We start from the raw sequence: 20,494 nt of genomic DNA, 5'->3' as shown, positions 1-20,494 counted from the left end.
CAGGTCGCATTGTCGAGGTGGAGACACGCAGTCCAGCGCACTGCACCCGTGTATATCTTTGTATTCAGCATTCTTTATACAGCAGATCTTCAGTGTACACTGTCTCTTTCTCTCCCTTCTCTCTCTGCGTTCTCTCTCTCTCAGTCCTACGCTTCCGCACCGCTGCACTCTGACAAGCCTTCCATGCAATTGTTCTTTGGGGAAGTGATTGAGTTGGAGCTGGCCACTGAGCATGTCCTCCTTCGGGAGGAGTTGCAAGAGCCACAACTCGAGGACAGACTTCTTCACCACTAACATACTCCCAAAGATTTTTAGCAATAAGCACATTCTTCATCCTGAAACACCATAGAGAATAGTTATTGCCGTCCAATCTATCCTTTTTAGATACATGAGTGAATACATCGCTCTATCCTTGATTGGCCATGATAAATGTCACTCTTCGAAAAGGCATGAGAGCAAGAACCGAAGCTGGAATAACCTGGAAATCTGCAAATTTCCAGAAATTACAGCAAACATCAAGTTGTGTCACAGTTGATCACAATTGTCCAATGTGCTGAAATTTCTACAGATTTCAGCGAATAGTTCATTGTCCAACGCACAAACGATGCTCACAAGCATGAAAAATGCAAAAGCTCCGAAATTTAATTGTCCAATGTGCAAAATTTCAGTCAATTTTAGACTGAATATTCAGTACATGTGCCAATGTCTCCCAAACATGCAAAAGCCCCAAATGTTCTGACCTAAATTTCAAGAAATTTCTGCGATTTGTGCCCAAAAACACTTGTTGAAGCAGAAATGCACCTTTCCTACAAAAGGCTTCTTGGTGTAGCTCTGATTTTCCTAATAAAATAATAAATTATACCTATCACCTCTGAGATGAGCTGAAGACAAATCGAACTCAAGCGGAGAGTATGAACAAGAGTGCCTAGGCTAGTAGGAAGCAAGCTTAGGTCCTGGTGGAGCTAGCGGTGAAGCTAGAGGACCTAGGGGAGCTGCGTGGTAGCTGTTGGGTGGTGGTGGAAGTGACAGGCTCTGGCGGGACAGGACAGGCGTTGGCAGTGCAGCTGCCAGGTGGCACAAGTTGGTCTAGGGGGCAGTGCTGCAGGCAACGGCCTCTATAGGTGGCGATGCTGTAGGTGGTGGCGATGCTGTAGGTGGGGCAGGTTGGACTGGGGGCAGCGATGCTATAGGGTGGCGAGGCTGTTGGCGCAGGACTAGACAGGGTGGGAGGTAGCTGAGACACTGCTGGACGGACAGCTGATGCTCCAAGCTGGTGGAGAGCTTGACAAAATTTGAGCTAAGCAGATGGGGAACTTGGCAAACCTTCAGCTCTGATACCACATGTTGAAGATGGAGATGGCAGCTCCAAGCTCAGTACATAGAGTGAATAGTATAGAGAGTGAGAGTGAGAGTGTAGGCATAGCTGGACACATGATCCAATTCTCAATGTGTAAGTGAAAGTACAAAGTACAACCCTTAGACCTTAGGGTTGTGTTAGTGCCTTAAGGTGCGTTCACACCCGAACGTGTGTAAACTGCGGTAAGTGACCGAACTGTGTAACATAAACACACAAATAGAGAATAATGTGACTGGGGGGAAAAACCTCTCTTATGGAGAGTAAAAAGTGCCGCAGTCTCTATTGCGGATTAGTGACACTCTGTGAGCATAGGCGTGAGTCAAACCCAGCAACTATGAAAGTTGTACTAAGTGTTAACTCCTACTAGCAAGTAGTTGCAAAATAGCGAGTGTAATGGGTATGCTATGCAGTGGGAGCATCTAACTATGTAGAGGCTATAGTCACATACTCACACACTTACACATTTATGTAGCCAAGCCATGTGGCAAATATTGGAACCTATGTGTTCCTAATCATAGGATGAGTGAGATCTTTTTAGGTCTGAATTTATCGTGCAGTCTCTTTCAAAATTTGGTAAAAAAAGGTGAAGATAGGGAGGTGAAGAGATTCCTTGCACGTGCTAATGGTGGGCAGCTGTGTTGGTCACTCTGATCTTGCACATCCGAGTCCTCCTTTACAGACTAGTGGCAAATCCGAAGAGTCACATTGAAGTATACAAGGACTGAAGAAATGATGTTTCATAGGCTATGTTCTAATACTCGTCTTTGATTCAGATATTGGTGCTTTGAGCAAACAATTGTTAGGAATTGTGCGCATGGCATGCAGGGTGTCACTCAAGGACCACCTCACCCCCACACTAGGTGGCCAAGATTCTGTGAGGTCTCAATAGTGCATTAATGATGTAGGATGTAGGTGCCAGGTGGCCCTCATCATTTGCATATTGGTCATTCTATTGGTATTCCGCATTTTGCAGGAATACCATTTGACTGTTGCTTCCCCAAAAGTCTGTGGCCAGGTTCGTTTGGGATGTAGCCATATGTATTGATCTGCTGCAACTATTCCATCAGGAACAGAGGTAGGTGTGTCTGTCCTTCTGTGGTGCAGTGTTTACCAATGGGAACCAATCCCTAGTCAGTAGTACGCCAGTTGTTGACGATATTTAGTCAGACCCTAGGTTGGGCTCAGTCTGCTGTGTGTCTTGTTGGACCAACATGTCACCCACCTAGCACCCCATAGGATTTGAGCCCTTGTTTCTTTTGGGAAGGCATACGTTTTAACCACTTGGGCTACTGCAATTTTTAGCTCATGCATGCATGTGCATGCACGCATTGTCACTCGCCCATGCAGTCTATCGTATTGATATGTATAAAGGTATATGAAATACATTTCATCTAAATCAAAGAGGCTGCTAAGGTGCATATTTCTCAAGTTTCCTCTATGTTTGTTATAATAAATCCTAGCATAAGTGACAGCATTGTTACTTAATTTGGCTTGTCTTGCATGGTTGAGCACACTAACAAAATGCATAGATGTAGGGATTCTGTGAGTTTGTTTAAATTGACAGTTTTGCTAACTGCATGTTGCATAAATGTCCTTAATGAGAGAATAAATATTTCTGCGTTACACAAATGTCCTGAATGGATTGCTGCTAGTGTCAGCTTATCATGAGTGTTTTTACATATTGTGAGTGTTGAGTTCAAGGTATCTATGTGCTATCTAAAGACTCCAGGCTTGAAAACTTGTCACAGGTTGAGGGCATTAAAGTGAAATGTTGGGTTCAAGGTATCTATGTGCTATCTAAAGACTCCAGGCTTGAAAACTTGTCACAGGTTGAGGGTATTAAAGTGAACGCAAATGAAGGTGGTGCAACAATTACGCGAGGAGGCATGCCTTGGTTGATTTTGCCTGCTGGCTGTACATTTCTCAAACTTATTAGTTCCTGTTTTTTCCGGAGTTTGGTCACAATGTACAACATATTGGATCTATGAACAAACTTTTCAAACTGGCAGATATTGGATCATCGTTTTGGGGCATGGTGCTTGTGCTTTCCTCCACTGATCTACTGACAGCCCGGATTGCTGCTGCTTGCCTTGTTGCAGCACTAATTGTAGTATTGCTTATTGCCCAAAATGTATGTTTTTGTACTTTTTGCATTTTAATAAGGATGTGTTTATCTGTACCATTCCAAGTACTAACTTGTTGCTGTGCTGGTTGGCATCTCTTGCACCTGTTATGGGTGCAGTGGTTTCTTCGAGGCCTTTGTATTGGTGAGTTTCCAGCAAGTTTCCTATCAATGTTTAACATTTATTCTGTATATGTGCAACCATATGGTGGTTAACAAATGCGCTTATCCAAACAAATAGAACAAGAGAATGTTGGGATATTTGACTCTTGTTCAAGAAAAAAAAAGTGTTGCAGCTTGTCATTGTTTTCACTAATCATCATCAGCAATGTCACCATCATCATAATCATAACCATTATTCTTTTCCTCTTTTTTTTGTGGTTGTTGGAAGGGGGGAGGAAGATTCTGCTGCTTGGTGTGGGATTAGAAGGCTGCCACTTGGCAAAGCTTGCCCATGCAAGTGGGAAAAACGTTTTTAGGGGTTGGTGGAAGTTTATTCCAGCCGTTGTGAGAGAGAAGGATGTTGTTAGAGAGCAAGAAGAGGCTGCTAATGTGATTTGCAACCACTAGGGATTAGTTCTACAGTATGTGACGTTAGTTTGGAGGCCTGTACGAGCAGGTGACAGTAGTCCAAGGTTCTTTTGGTGCAGATGACATTATACAGGAGGGGATATCAAAATTTTTGGTAGTCTTAAGCTATAGGTGACAACTTCCATGGTTCTTTGAGTAAGGCAATAGTAGTTTTTTGATATTTCTCGCGATGAAACTCTGAAATTTCTCTCTACAACATTCTCTCTCATTCCCTAGCCATTTCTCAAGTTATCTCTGCATTTTCTAGTAGTTCGAGCCATCGGAGGAAGAGATTTTAGCCAATCTCTGCTCTAAACCCTAATTTATAGTAGAAATTAGGGTTTTGACAGTCGCCCTCGGGATGTTTGTGTAGAATTGAGAGCCTAGAAGTTGAATTCTAGCAACTGAAGTTGAGGAATTTCGGGGAGATTCTAGAGGCCTGCCAGGCAATGTCAGATTTGGGATTGAATTTGTCTTTCAAGGAGCAGGGTGAAGGCCAATGCCTAAGCAAACCAAGGGGCAAATTGGTTTGGAGGCTTGCTAGTCAGACTTGACAGCAAGAGACACTTGGATTAGTGGAGGAGGTTAGAGGTTCTCACTTGTACTGCATCCATTTACAATAAAAGTTAAAGAAATACCGCAAGGGAAGCCAATTTTGGGGCCAACTAGGTGTTCGATGTTCAAGATTAAAGTGGTGAAGTGTGCATTTTCAGTTTACGTGAATTTCATGCTGCTTGTAGTGCTTAATCAGGTTATTTATCACGCTATCCAAGGAGGAAGGTTGGTTTCAGGTGCCCTCTGAAGTCTCTTGGGTGGTGTCCTAATAGTAACTAATGATCCAAATGAAGCCTTTTTGAGGCTGTAAATGGAAATCAAAATAGGAATAAAGGAGAAGAAATGTATTGAACGACTTGGTTGCTCAACATTGGTTTGTGACTATAGGTCACTTGTGATTTGTGTAAGCTTTGAATAACGATAAAGAAATATTTTAAGGGATACAAACCTTTGGAGCCTATCATGTGTCATCTATTGTGCAAGAACTTGTGTCTCTCTTGTTTAGTGAGTCTTTTGTTTATTTGCTGATTTATTTCTCTTATGGAAGTTACTTTATGCTCACACCCTTGAGATTAGTTTTGAAGCCGGATTTCATGGTCTCGTCGCTTGGACATCACCATCTTCTATGAGGAATTGAGCCTCTGTTGTCTCAAGTGCAAGTACGAGTTGTTGTAATTTGAATTTCAGCAAAGGATTTTGGGACATTGCCATCTTCTTTAAGGAGGTGATCTTGTAGTTGTCTCGTGGTAAGCATCTATTTGTGAAGTGTTTTAATTAATGAATAACAATGAGTTTTAGAAAATTCAGCAAGACTTCAATATGGGAAACGAAATGCAAGTGATGAGGATTCATTGTCCTTAGTAAATTGACATATATTGCATAGTGCAAGTTCTATGGAAGGTCATGTTGACGTGGTATAACATAACATTAATGCAATTGCAACCAATGCTATTGAAGTTTTGTTACACTTTTAGCTTGAGGATTTTCAAGTAGAGCAATTCTTTGTTGTGGCTAAATCAAGTTAAGTAGAACATAGATTTGGAGCATTGCTTGATGGTCACGAAGGGGGTATTACCTTTGCTTGTTGGGTAAAAATGGGCTAAGCTATCTAGCAGTCACTTTGGGACCTACTTTAATGAGTGTATGAGTCACTATGTTTTTGTATAGTTGGGTACAGATGCTTACTCCAGCACTTAAGTAGTGTACTTTTTGGATAACTTTGGATACACACAAGGGAATGTATATTGCAACAGTAGTGCACATGTTACTTCAAGTCATTTGTGTTACACGCTAATGTATCTTGTTTGACATGCAAAGCGTAGGGCACTAAATGCATGTTTATTTATTTCTAATGGAAAGCTTTTATGCTCAAGATGTGTCACCAATGTGGATCTTTTGGGATGACCATGGGCATAAGTCTTGCAAAGCAGCATGGATCTCTTGGAATGGCTATGGACATAATCCTTGCATAGCTACCAATATAGGTGACTGAGGCATCTAGTGGAGCATAGTGTTTGTAAAAGGATTATGGTGTGGGATGTGGATGCTTGATATTGTCTTTGGTTTTGAAGAACAAGCAAGAGATGGGAGTCACTATAATGTGATACTTTTTTCATATGAGGTATCCTTTTTTTGTGAATCATTGCTAGCTTTTTGGAATGCACTTAAGGATATTGTTTCCATTTGTGTTGTTGGCAAATTAATGTTTACATAGAATATGGCTTTGGGATGACCACAAATAGAACAATGACACTATGATATGGATTGCTATTGAGCACTTGGTTACTGCTTGCTAGAACTTTTATGTTCATGATGTTGTAGACTTTAGTCATGGACTTCTATTTAGGGATCTTTCATATGTTGGTTGGCTGTTTTGGTACACCTAATTTGCTGATCGTAAGGTCAACTTTGAGAATGGTTATATTGTTGACATGGGAATGGGTGATTCTCTCACTGTGACAACTTGGTGTGTTTGGACCTCTACCAGGTAAAACACATGTCATATGGAGTTTGACAACTAAATGGATGAATTCTTTAAAATGCATAGTTGTCTTTGGTGTCAAAAGAAGTTGTGGTCTATAGTTGCAGTGCATTGAGGTACTAATGCTTCTAAGAAAGCAATCAAGACTTTCTTTGACCATCTTTGAGACAAAGAGATGGATGCTTTTGTATAGGATTTGCATTGCTTAAACGAAGCTATTGGGTTTGTTGTACCCTTTCATCTTCTGCAAACAATGAGCTTTGAGACTTTTATGATATGTGCCATAGGTAGTTGTGTTTTTAGAGCTATGCTTGGTTATTTACTTGTTCAATGAGTATCACTTTGGTAGCCACAAATTTGTACAATTATGATTGGTTGTATACTAGTGGAATGACTTTCATCTTGGATAAATGTGCATTGCTAGTATAGGAGTAATACTAGTGTGCTTGGTTACTTGGAACATGTATAGATAATAGTACATTTGCAATACATGGAGTAACATCAATGTGCTTGGTTGCTTGGAATGTGTAAGAGTAACTATACATTGAGAATATATACAATAACGACAATATACTTGGTCACTAGAAAATGTGTATTGGTCATTTTGTATTCTGTGTTGGATCTCAACTACATACAATGATCAATCGAGAATGCTTGCAGTGTTTTAGGAGGGCATTATATCACCAGAACGAGAAATGAACTTAATGGAATAATTAAATTGAACTTTAATTCTAATACCCTTAGCTTTTGGCACGGTGACCATTGCACTGACAATGAAGGATTTGGCACTATGGCATGCAATGGAAGTGTACAAGTTATGTGATATGAGGACATGGCAAAAGGAACAAGGTGTAATGTGAAACTTTCATTAAATTGGAAGCTTGCGCCATAGATTTAATGATTGTTTGAAAGTATTGCCTAATAAAAGCTGTGCATTTAAGTTATAACGCAAGCCCGGTGTTTTTTCGTCTAGTGAGGTTACTTATGATTTATCAACCATTAATTAATTGGCCCTTACTCACATTTGGATTTTAATTAATGAGCAACTGGTGTCCCATTTAGAAAGTGATTTGGCTTTTTGGGGCCTCTCTCTCACACATTTGAGCAGCCCAAGTTTGGAGGTAACGATTCTTTTCTCCTTTGTCGTAGAAAATGTAGGCTTCAGCTGTCGAGGATGAGCTGACAACGTGTATGGAGTGAGGACAGCAATCAATCTTCTCCTCTTTGCATAGGGAATCCATTAGGCAATTGTTTTTTTCTTTGTTGTAGAAAATGTAGGCTTCAGCTATAGAGGATGAGCTAACTTCTCCTCTTTGCATAGGGAATCCATTGAGCAACTCTAGAATTGGATTTACAATAATATATGTTGCTGTTTTTTAATCAAATCTTATCAAAACATGTTATTACAACATGCCTGCCTATCTTAAGATTTGTCAATCTGTCATGAGCTCTTGTTGGAGTCTGATAGACATTGAAGCTCTGGCAGTTTAGTGTGCCTTTCCATGCATTTCTTCTATTTTCAACACATTTCTTGTGCATTTCTTAGGTTTGCCACTACTTAATTGTTACGAGTGCCCCAGAATGCCTTGTCATTATTTTAGCACTTTTTCTGGTGCAGTTAGCTATTATATTTTGTAGGTATCAAGCATTTAATGCCACGTCAGCCATATCTATAGCCTGAGATGCACATTGCCCAGATTTGGGGCTTTTTAGCTATTTATAGCTGCCCCCCCACACTTGGCAAGTCATTCATTCTTTTGCAGGCTTCAGGAGCATACTTCGTCTCCGACATTCCCCTCCGTTTCTGGTGCTGCTACTAACATTCTCAACCTGATTTGATGCCCTCACTGACGCCTAAGGCTGCATGCAAGGATTGATCAATCCACACCGTTGTATTCAGTATTCATCTTCAGTCACATGGAATGAATGCCAAACGAGATGACATAGAGCTGTTTGGAGCTGGGGCGACCCTCCCAGATTGCAATCGCAGCCATCCACATCAGCGCTATGCTGAAATGTGGCTGTTCTCCAGTCTCCATTAGCAAACACAACTGTTTTTTGATGCAGATGATAGTCCAAATATGCAAACACAGTAGTTTTTGGTGTAGCCGATAGTTGATCTCCTTCAGGTGGACCATCTATATTGATTTCTTTGCAAACGTGTAGCTGATTTCCATTGTTCAAGGGGTTATCTATTGCAAACAGATATTTTCTGGGTATTTTGTAGGTCACAGAAGATATCTTATCACCAGTTTGGAGGCTTTGATGATTCAGAGGATGAGTGTTCTCATCATTCCTTTGAAAGGTGGCAAGATTATCAGGAAGACCAAGAAGAATGGAGATCACCAAGTTGGTTTGTACGGAAGCCCTCTCCTCCCCCTTCCCTCGGTGTTTCTCAGAAGACATGTGACCCTGGTCTTAAGATGCCTCCTATGGCCCTCAGTGTAAGTGTATGCTTTTCCTTCTTTTCCCAAAGAGGACCACCTGGATGGTTCTAACTATTCATTGTGGTCGTGTAATGTGGAGTGCATTCTTTACACTTTTGACCTTTGGGAGCTTGTTTCCCATCTTGGGCCCCGTCCTGTGGAGGATTCCAAAGTGGGATCAACGATGGATGATACTGCCCTATGGGATCAACTCAACTCCCAAGCTAGATCCTTTCTTGTTATGAGCTTATTGAATTCTGTCCTAGTGCATGTTCACAAATTAAAGACTACTGCGGAGGTGTGGAAGAAGCTAGCGTCTTTATACTAGCAGCAGACATTTGCCCATTGCATATCCTTTGAGAGGAAACTTCAGATACTCATTATCGATGATTCTTCTTGTATGAAAGACTCCATCAGCAAATTGGAGGACATGAGAGATGAGCCTGCATCTCTCGAACGGACTATATCTTCTGAAGACATAGCCGTGATTCTTTTGACTCAACTGCTATCTCCGAAGCTCGATGTTTTCTATACTAGTCTTCTAACTTCGAGGACCCGAGATACTCTTCTTAGGGAGGACCTTGCCTCGCTAGTCTTGGAGCTCGACGAGAAGCTCCAAGATATAGGTGCTAGTGGATCCGCCGGCTCTACAAAGGCTTCCCCCCGCCTTTGCCCCAATTCCCGCTCCTATTCCAACAAACAAAAAAAACCACACACACACAACCATCAGCCCGTTACCTCCCTTCCAGGGTTTCCCATTAGTATCCCTCCTTCATCTGTGACTCCTCCCTCTCCTTCATGCTACCCCATCTTCCTCTTCTTCTCCCCTTTGATCCTTGATGGCTCCTTCATCTACTACCTTGTCATCGAGTGTTTCTAACCCTTCCCCATCTCCTTAGATTTCTTCTAGGGGAATTGAGACATTAGAGGGGGAGCCTTTTTCATTAGATGAAGAGGATCTACCTTCACTTAGTGAGGGGGAGTCCCTCCCACAGATAGGTGCATTTTAGGTATGAGAGGCCCTCTTAGTCTCCATTGCAATAGGTGACGAATCCCTGGGTGTTATCAAAAGCTCATGCAGGAGCGAGGGATTACTTTGTTTCCTTAGACACCTCTAGGCCCACACAGATTAGCTACGATTCAAGTCCAATGGAATAGTTCACTTTGCGTGAACTATGCCCTTATGTCCGAGATTCTTCATGACCATGAGCCTACTGTAGTTGATGAGGCTCTTGCATAGGAGGTTTGGCAATGTGCGATGTAGGTTGAGCTTGATTCTCTTGAGCAAAAATAGACTTGGGAGCTAGTTCTTTGTCCGAAGAAGCGGAAGGTGCTTGGTGTCAAATGGGGCTATAAGACCAAGTATCTTGCCAATGGATCCTTGGACATGCATAAGGCAAGGCTTGGTGCCAAGGGATTTAATAGGCCGGCTTGGATTACTTTGAGACATTTGCTTTGATGCCATAGCCATGAGGACGCAAGTTGCAAGATGGGCTTGTCAAGTGCATTTTCATTGGTTACAATGCAAAAAGTAAAGGGTATTGCTTGTATGAAACCTCTTCAAACAAGACTTTTGTTAGTAGAGATGTGGTATTCGCTGAACATGTTTGTCAGTCCTTCATGTACTACAAAACTCAGCCCAATGTGGGACCTATGGATATGTTTGATAGTTTCATGTTGTTGTTTCGGCAAAGTGCACCCGATTTTGGTCAATTTTTGCAACCTATTGAGGCTTTACAGTTGCAAAATTAACAACAAACACACATTGAACAATAGCTAATTTTCGGCCCATTGATCAAGGGATTGTTGATGATGAAGTGGCTGATGAGAGGGCTGCTATTCGGGAGGCTCAAATAGTCGCTAGATGGTTGTTGGATACATTATGGGACAACTAGCAGTTTGTTCCACTTCCCGGCTTGAACTAGAGCAGCCAATTGCCATGCACAAGGTAACTCGGTTGCACAGGCACCTATAGCTATTGCATCCAAACAAGGAACCTATTTCTTTCTAGGATGCTTTAGAAGATGATCATTGGATGACAATGATGCAATTAGAGTTGGACTCTATCCAAAAAAATGGCACATGTGAGTTATGTGACTTGCCTTCTTGCATGTGTGCTATAGGCACAAAGTGGGTTTAAAAATCAAAATGTAGATCTGATGGTAGCATTGATTGCTACAAGAGGCACATCTTGTCACCAAAGCGTATGTCTAGCAACATGGGATTGACTATGATGAGACTTGCACCCGCTTCACATATGACCACCATTTGCAGTATCATTGCTTTGGCTACCCATTTTGATTGGCATATACATCAATTGGATGTAAAGGTTGCTTTTCCGAATGGCGATCTCAAGTAATTCACACATTGAAAGCACGCTTTATGTCCACAAAGATGGGAATAACCTCTTGATTCTCATTCTTTATGTGGATGATATGCCGTTGATTGGACCTCATGAGACATAGATTGCTGTCTTAAAGGCTGAATTGCAGCATGCTTTTGATATCACAGATCTTGGCCACTTGCACTACTATTTTGGTATACAGTTTAGTGCAGTTGAGGGGGGCATTCTTTTGTGATAGTCTATGTACATTGGGCAGCTCCTTGAGCGTTTTTAGATGCAAGAGTGTAAGCCTATCTCTACTCCAGTTTTGAGACAAGGTACAAGTTTACACTTGAGGATATAGGAGATCTATTTGATGATTCTCTCTATTAGTAGGCTCTTGGATGTCTATTGCATTTGTGTAATACATGGCTAGATATTCTGTTTGAGGTCTCTCAATTGGCACGCTTTATGCACAACCTTGGTATTGTGCATTGGCAAGCAATCAAATGTTTCTTTTGCTATCGTTAAGGCACTTAGAGACATTGGGCCCTTTCTATCCTAAAGGCACTCCTCTTTGCTTGCACGCATTCATAGACAATGATTGGGCTAGATGTTTTGACACGCGGGTGTTCACTAGTGGTAATTGTTTTATGCTTGGTGATTCATGTCTCTCGTATAATAGCCACATCTAGTTGTGAAGCTGAATACAGGGGCAACATTTATATCTACATTAGAATGTGTATGGCTCAAATGCCTTTTGGTTGATATTAGTGTGTGGGACAATAGTTATCTACTCCTATCTATATTGACATTAGAGTGCCATGGCAATTGGAAGGAATCCAATTTTTCATGCTTGCACTAAGTGCATTGAGGTTCATTATCATTATGTTAGAGAGAGGTTCCATGCAGGGGAGATTGACTTGGTTTATGTCCCTACATAGGATGACTTGGTAGATGTGTTTACAAAAGCTCTCTCTAGAGAGAAGTTTGAAGTCTTTCGCAAGGCTTTAGGCTTACTATCATTTAGGGGTTGATTTGTGGTTCCTTGTATACGTTCACATCATTCACTCGAGGGGGGTTTGTTACACTTATCATGTCTCATTTTTTCTTGAGTGAATGCTCTCTTATCCACGACCGCTTTTTATCTTCTAGCTAGAGAAGGGTTTTTTCCCCAAATGAACACAGATGGTGGTACTTTAGTACCTTAGGGATTGCACTTTCATTATCATTTTGGCATAGTGGATGTGACCTTCTAGCAACTCTCTTCTCTCTTGCTATTCACTTGTTCACTATGAGAGTGTGTGTGCACACGTGTGATGCTGAATTCTAACCTAAGAGAGATTTGCACGCATTGCACATGGTTTGTAGTGTGCAGCAATGTGGGATTTAGTGTGCACCTCCAGAGTCACTTTTGCATTTCAATTGGACTAGGAGGACATGTATTCATATGCATTACACGTATTAGAGTGTGGATGGACAAATTGGTCATGCTTTTGGTCAAGGTTGGTGGGAGCAACTGAGAACATTGGACATGAGACAAGTTTGGCTTGATTCAAGAGCCATGCACATGGGCATGATTGGTATTGAGAGAGTGTTGGTTTGTGATAGCAAGTCACTTTTTGTGCAAGCTTTGAATAATGATAAAGAAATATAGTGAGTGGCACCAACCTTTGGGGTCCATTGTGTGTCATCTACCATGCAAGAGCATTGTAGTCATCTACCATGCAAGAGCATTGTAGCTCTCGTGTTCAAGGAGTTTTTTGATTATTTGTTGTTTTATTTCATGTGTGCAATTAGTCTATGTTCACCGCCCTTTATGATTGATTTCATGCCACAAAGTTTGGCCCACCTTGCAGTATTATAAAACTATTACTACTCAGAAAGCCATGATAGCTGGCTTTTCAAACTGAGTGCTCAGTAGGCCAATTCAATACAAATGCTCATGGATCTAAAATACTCTAGTACCTATCTCTAGTTGCTCTCACTAACCAAGACCAAGAACATGAGATTTAAGTTAAACAACTATAATATTCCAGAGATGCAAGAAGACCAACTTGCTTGACACTAGATCTTTCCCAAACCCCTATTTTACAAAATCTATCGCAAGAGATCTCTCCAAAATGCATCAAACCACAAAGGATTAGCTAAAACAGCTTGGAAACCACTCAGTTGGTACCGAAAAAGCATTGCCAAGCTTGAACAGCATCACCATGGTCAAATTAGCCTTCATCTTACTTTCAGCAGCCATTGACTTGCTTTGGAAAGCCTTTCCTAGCATCAAATCAACATTGTTGCCTCCAGATCAGCTTCACTAGGCACAGGACAGCTTCACCCTATAAGGAAAGTATGTTGCCAGTATGATTATCAGCACGATCAGCTTTAGCAGTGGCATGATCAGCAGGTGTTGGTGATAGACGATCCTTGACAGCCATGATCTGCCCAAGTATGGGCCACATGATGAAGAAAAGCTCAGTTTTCATGCCTTTTACTTGTTTCTCTTGCTTTTCCTGCATTTTGACAGTTTTGCATTTATATAATCAAGTTTACTTAAAGGTTGTATTATTCATCCTTTAATTTATAATTTTAAGTGTCCTGGCCCAAAAATTTTGGCCATGTGCAGTGCATAGAAATGTAAACTACTAATTAGATTCACTAGTGCGTGCACAAACGTACACATTACTTAATTTTGTTCTTTGCTGATGGACCTACCCATGTGTAGCGCAACTCAGGCAATGTACAGGACTGACCATCAGAGAATTTCAATGGTATATGATGCCCCTATGACACGAGGATTAGTTTGAGAGGAACTTGCAACATTCTTCATCATGCAGAGTTGACTTTGCCTGCATCACTTGGGGAGCTTTGTATTAGCAATTTATCAGTGGGCAGCACCACCTACTCCACAAGTTTGAGATGTACCAAGCTACTTTCATCAATGGGGGTTGGGTCATGTGTAGTGGTCTGATTAGAGCCATTGCTCAACGAGAAGTTGTTGAGTCTCTGCTGTCCCATTGCTAGTTCATATCAGCCATTTTGGCAGAGCTTTGGGATTCATAATCCAGTTTTGGAGGGGACACGTTGATAAACTTCTAGGCAACCCATACATGTCACTGGCAGGAGTTCAATCAGCTGTTTCTCCATCCGGAGGAAGATTGAACTTGTTCCTCATTGTGTCGTACCTCTAGGTGGATTCACACTCCTGGCCTTTCTTCTTAATTTTCTGCTGTTAGATGGCCTTTAGTGGACACCACTGGTCAGTACACACTGGATTCAGAGAGGTCTAGACACTTTTAAATGCATTTGCTCAGGGGATACTGGTGACACAGTTAACTAGCATATGACAGGGTTTCCTCCACCTCTAGACAGGAGAGAGCCTTTTTCTCGCTGTGCTGCATGGTATCCTAAAGTGGAGTTACAACCTCCCAGCTTGGCTTCTTCCTGTATTGCATGTAGACAGCCTTGAGAGGCCTTGCATAAATTTACAGTAGCTCCTGCGTCTAGCCAATCCTATTTTTGGCTCATGCCATGCTGTTGAACCCATATATTTTCAATGTTCATGTTTTGCTTTGTGTAACGTATGATTGGCTGAACTCTTTTCTGCGAAATGAAACTATTTAAAAAAAAAAGAATCTTAAGTCTGCTCATCGTAATGTTCGACACATTTAAGAAAACAAAGTTGGATCATTCTAGGTGTTATGATTGACTGAATGACTTTGGTTGTTCTCTCTCCAAAACAGTATCAACAGGTGATTATGCAAAGTTAATGCCATCAAAGTCTGTTAACCAGTTTCAAATGTCTTATAACGAACCACATGGGCATTATGGTAACAAAGGTTTTGTTAGGGCTCGCATAACTATCTGGTTCTCAATAACATTCAGTCAGTTGTTACTTATGCAAGCTTAGCATGAGGCTGCATCTAGTTTGACTTATCAATGTCCACTTCTTTTGTGAGGAGGGGGTATTGATAACTAAATATTGTAGGCTACATTGTGTGGTAAAGTATCATGGCCTTGTAATAGTTTTAACAAGTGACAAGTAACCCTTCAAGGGAGCATGTGAGTGTAAAGCAAACATCACAGTTTTCATGTGGTGAATGCAGTTAATCATGGTTTTCTTTGCCAATTTGTAATATGTGCAAGAGAACCTTATGTGATAATGTGAGTTCACATCTTAAATACAGAGAGTTTGCCTGGTAGGTATGATGCACACAATACTGCAGGGGCTGCACTTTTAATGATGATATTTGTTATTGTGTTTCATTACTTTATTTAAGTCTTGTTATTTGTCAAGAGTTTCTGATGGACATTATTTCCTTCATTTCTTATGTATTACTGATTTTGCTTTTTAAAGGTTTTCTGGTGTTCATAGCTGTCATTTGGATACTGCAAGAGCTGACAGAAGTGCGCATATTAAAATATGTCATTCTTTTTATTGGTAAGGAAAGCTTGTTTCCAGCAGCTTTTATATTTACACACACACACACACACACACACACCCACCCACCCACACACACACACCCACCCACGCACGCACGCACGCACGCACTCCATGCATGTATATACTTTGTGTGCATATGTAAATATGTCATTCTTGAGAGAGAGAGAGAGAGAGAGAGAGAGAGAGAGAGAGAGAGAGAGAGAGAGAGAGAAAGAAGAAAGAAAGAAAGATATATTAACGTCTACAGAAGGCCAATGTGGCCTATGAGACAAAATCCAGAGTACATCCATGTCTAATGTCATCTCATTAGTAAGGTAAAGATAACATTATAAATAAGTGGGTGGCCTGTGAAACAATACTGAAAATAACTATACGATGGGACTATGCTAGGGTTGAACCATGTGTAGCGTTGTTCCATCGATAGAAAAGAAAAGGAAAGGAAAGGAGAACCAGATCTGATAGAACCATGTACAAAAGTGTGGTGGAGACTATGGGCTGTAGCTGATCTCAAGATTTGCACATGATCTCAGCTATGATGCAGTCCCTAGCTGCTTCACTGATATGCTTGGTGGTGAGTCTTCGGTGTCTCATGATAATGGCTCTAATCCGACTGTGATGTGGCCTCCTCGGACGTGGTCTTGGTAGACGGGGTTGTCACGCTCGACGAAGGGAAATGGCTCTATCCAATGTGACTCCACGGCGTGGCCTGTAAGGTGTCTGGCGGGGTGGCTTTGTCTCTGCTAGGCTGGTAGTGTTAGTAGGGTTGGCTCTGTAGAAGAAGTCTGTCACTGCTTTCTGTGTGTCTCTCTCTGGATGAGCTGGTCTCTTGTCTCGCAGTAGTGTAGTTCGGTGCCTCTCGAGCTCTAGGAGGAAAAGACCTAGGCATCTCTGGTCCTGATACTCCATGATGCGACGAAGGGGTCCAAATCCATCACGGAAGAGGTAGTGGTACCGTCCTCGTATGTCATAGTATACTGTGCATCTGCATATGTAGTGCTCCTCTGTCTCAGGTTCTCTACCACAAAGCTGGCAAGTCCTATCCTCTGCTAGGGTATTTCCCCATATGCCTGTCTCCATCTGAAGCCTATGTGAGGAGGTGGGAATCTGTTTGATAGCAACCCGTACGCTATGGGAGAGATGGATATATATATGCTGGCCGAATAGTGAAACCATCATCAAAGAGATACAAGAAATGACTCCTGTAGAACTCCATCCTTGATGCTAGAGGGAGTGGTGGATGGATCCATGTCCTTGCTGTCTCAATCCTCAAGATATCAGCTCTGATCACTTGGTTCAACTCTAATCAATTGAGAGAAAGTGTAGGGTAGTCAAGGCTATAATCCAAAGGTGAAAGACAGTCAATATCCAAACCATGTAGGCTCAATTGCCTGTCTGTGTGCTCTCTTGCCTTGTATTTCAGCCCACTCACTGAGTTCATGCTCTAATATAGATCGATATATCTTGGCCAAAGTATGACTGATCATGATAGTCCTGTAGTTGTTAGGAATCAGGGGATCACCACTTTTAAATAGCGGAATTATAGTGTTGTCTGACCAACGCATAGGGAAACCTTCACATATTGCTCTATTGAACATATGTGCTAATATGGATGCTAATATGTCACAAGCATGTGAGAAATGTTATGAAGACCAGTGTGTTGACCTACAAGCTTGTGGGGGCTGCATAGGTGGTTGTCCTGGCAGGTCATACAGCTATCTCCCATAGTCAAGCCAAGTATCTGGTGATGTGATTTGTATGGGGGGTTGTTTTTCATGAAACATCTTCCATGCACTCTTGCTATCTCGCTCGAAAAATAGCTGATATATCTTCGCTTCTGCTTTTGCTAAGTAGTCTCATTTTTTCTTCCGCACAAGGCGTTTGAAGAACGCCTTTGCTTGGTGATGTGTCTGAGTGCCTAGCTCCACTTCTCTTTGTAAGGGAGCTTGGGTGACTCTACACTCATCATCATACCAGCTATTTTGGGGAGCAGTAGATCTTGTGGGTCTACATCCAGGCAAGGTGTGTGGGAATGCATACATGGGTGATCCACATATGGCCTTTGCTGAATCCCTTATACATTCTTCCAACGATCTACTCAAGTCCAATGTATGTAAACTATTCTGCAGAGAATCACTATAGATATGTGAGGTATCTTCTGCAAAGTAGTATTTGGGTTGTTTAGGGAGGCATGGTGTTTCATGTTTCATATGTACACAAGAGAGCATGAATGTCAAAATAGCATGATTTGTTGTTATGCCAATTGGTCTCTTAGATATCTTAAAGTTTTGGATGTCTGGTATCAATGCTGGTGAGCCTATCAAGTAGTTCACAGTACTTGCCCCTCCTTTGTGATTCCAACAAGTCAAATTGTCAGATCCTGGCCATTGTGGCAAACCATTAAAGATGGCTAGTCTATGTGCACTTCCCGAAGCCAATAGGTGTGTCCCATAGGTACTCACTTCTTTATCTTGGGCTCTCCTGCGTAGGCCTATTTCATCTTTGTATATTCTTTGAACATGGCATTATCATGCATATAAAAGTCACTCTATCTATCTCCAGTGCGTGCATTGAAATCTCCTACTAATAATATGTCCCTAATGCTAGCATATCTCATGATATCCTCATAAAGTACATCAAAGGGAGATCCATCTCGTGTGGCATAGGTAGAATTTGCAAGAGGAAAGTAGCATATTGCGATGAATATATCCCGTGGTCTTTTTGCATGTATCTTAATCCATAAATATTGTGCATCATCATCTCTTTTCATTACTTGCACTATCCCTTTGAGGTCTTCCCGATATAGTATGGCCACACCTCCAGAACACCTAGTGCTTCTTGGTTTTCTAGTTACTGGACGAAATGCACTTTCCCACTTGTATCCCCTCACGTTTGGTAGTCGGCTATCTTTACATTGGTGTGTTTCTGTGTACATTGCAATATCTATGTTTCGGAAGCTATCTTCAAAGTAACCCGCATCCAAGCATAGGGCTCCATTACAATTCCATATTGACATCCGAAGTGTCTAATAGGCCTCGTACCATCATGAAGTTCGTTTGTTAGTGATGATGACTTGTCCATCCCTATAAACAGTCGACTTTCCCTCTTTGCAAGCCTCGAATACCTTGGGCATGTGTTCTTTGCGATGCGCTATTTGTGCTGGGGTAAGGTCCTCATCTAAATAAATCTTCTCACCCTTGAGGGCTCTCCTCTTGGAGAGGAAGGCCCTTTTTTTCTCTATGTCCCCAAAGCGAAGAATTAGAGCCTTAGACTTAAGCACTGATGATAGGTACGTCTGAAGCCCCAATTTTGTTAGCAAGTGTCTTAGCATCTTCCTGTGGGCTGCTCTTCCCCTCCCATCCTACTACTCATACATGTAAAACCCTAGCGTGTCTCCTAGCCTCTTCTTCCAAGGTAGCATTCATTACTTTAGTCTTGTTCACTGATGTTCCCTTATTCTTTTTGACTACCTCAATCCATGGGCTGGCTTCTTCTATTTGCTTCTGTGTTGTCTTTGCCACTTTGTCCCATGAGTGAACCTCCCTTTCACATGCCTTCAAAGCCTCCTCCTCTTTTTGTAGTTCTTCTTGCATGTTCATTTCTTTTTTCTTAAATGTATTCAATTCTTCCCCCAGTTCTAAGATTTCAGATTTGTAGGCATCTACCACTTTCAGCATTTCAGTTTTTAGCGTGTGCATTTCGGAGAGCATTTGTGCCTGTAAGTCATTCTTAATCTTTATTTGCATGTCTTGCATTTCTGCCCTCTGATTTACTATAAGTTCAGCTTTGACCTGCTCTCGTATTTCTTTCTCCAATTCTTGTCTCATAATTCGTAGTTCAGAGCGGATCATAAGATGAATTTCTTCGTATTTCTTTTCATTCATGGTGCGTGAGGTCTTTCCATGCTTGTCAGATGTTGGGGAGATGGGACCCTACGGCCATACATCTTGTACCGTGTGTTCTTAGAAGGGGTGTTGAACATTGCTTCCATTGATGGTTGTGTTAGTTCGTGATCAGATTCATCTCCCAGATATTCATTTTCCACGGTTTGATGCTTTCATTTGTCTACATTATCCATCTCTCGCACACTGTGTGCAAAGCCACTCAGCTTGTACTTTGTACTGTCAAATCAGAGCAATTTCTTTGATTCCTGCAAATTTTCAGGGTTTCTGTAACCCCTCACTAGATTTTTGCAAGCCCAGTAATCTTTTACGAGCCCAAATGCCTTCACACTGTTTACAGTCACTTAGCTATAAGCACACACCACAGAATTATCTGCTTGCAAGAATGCACTAGATCAGCCCTCATATCAAGCAATCTGACCCTGAAATGGCTATGAAAGCCCTTGCATTATATGGGACCTCCTACAAGCGAAGAAACCTACTAGTCGACCTGCTCAAGTTCTTGTGATCATAGCTGAATTGACTAATTTTGAGAGAGAGAGAGAGAGAGAGAGAGAGAGAGAGAGAGAGAGAGAGTTTACATTTACGAAAAAAAAAGAGAGAGAGTTTACGAAAAAAAAAAAAGAGAGAGAGAGTCTTGCAGATGATTTATCTATGTTTCTTAAGGCTGAGAAGTCTAATTTGGATAGAGCAATGACTATTTGAAACCTATTGGGTCTGGCTTCGGGTCTATATATCAATGCTTAGTTGTACAGAGAGAGATCTCCATGTTTTGGGTGGCAAGGAGGGATTATTTCTCAAGCTGAAATCACTATTGGGT

The 20,494-nt window shown here is 41.6% G+C and overlaps 1 protein-coding gene across 9 annotated transcripts in view; it reads left to right on the top strand.

Moving 5' to 3' along the window:
- Window positions 1-20,494, top strand: part of LOC148037906 (peptidase M50B-like protein) — a 139,665-nt gene that overhangs the window by 61,184 nt on the left and 57,987 nt on the right. For 8 of the 9 annotated variants that reach the window (XM_087676896.1, XM_087676891.1, XM_087676892.1 and 5 more), the window contains 4 exons: window positions 3,106-3,271; window positions 3,367-3,488; window positions 3,600-3,624; window positions 15,689-15,772. In XM_087676896.1, coding sequence (XP_087533022.1) covers window positions 3,106-3,271; window positions 3,367-3,488; window positions 3,600-3,624; window positions 15,689-15,772 — 397 coding nt within the window. The remainder of the gene's footprint in view (window positions 1-3,105; window positions 3,272-3,366; window positions 3,489-3,599; window positions 3,625-15,688; window positions 15,773-20,494) is intronic. The other variant, XM_087676897.1, reaches the window with a different exon arrangement.

This window comes from Lygodium microphyllum, chromosome 4 (assembly GCF_053477565.2).
Source record: "Lygodium microphyllum isolate KBCC chromosome 4, Lygodium_microphyllum_v1.1.10, whole genome shotgun sequence".
NCBI lineage: Eukaryota > Viridiplantae > Streptophyta > Polypodiopsida > Schizaeales > Lygodiaceae > Lygodium > Lygodium microphyllum.
Note: the sequence above shows the minus strand (reverse complement) of the source record. Positions and strands in the feature narration are given on the sequence as shown.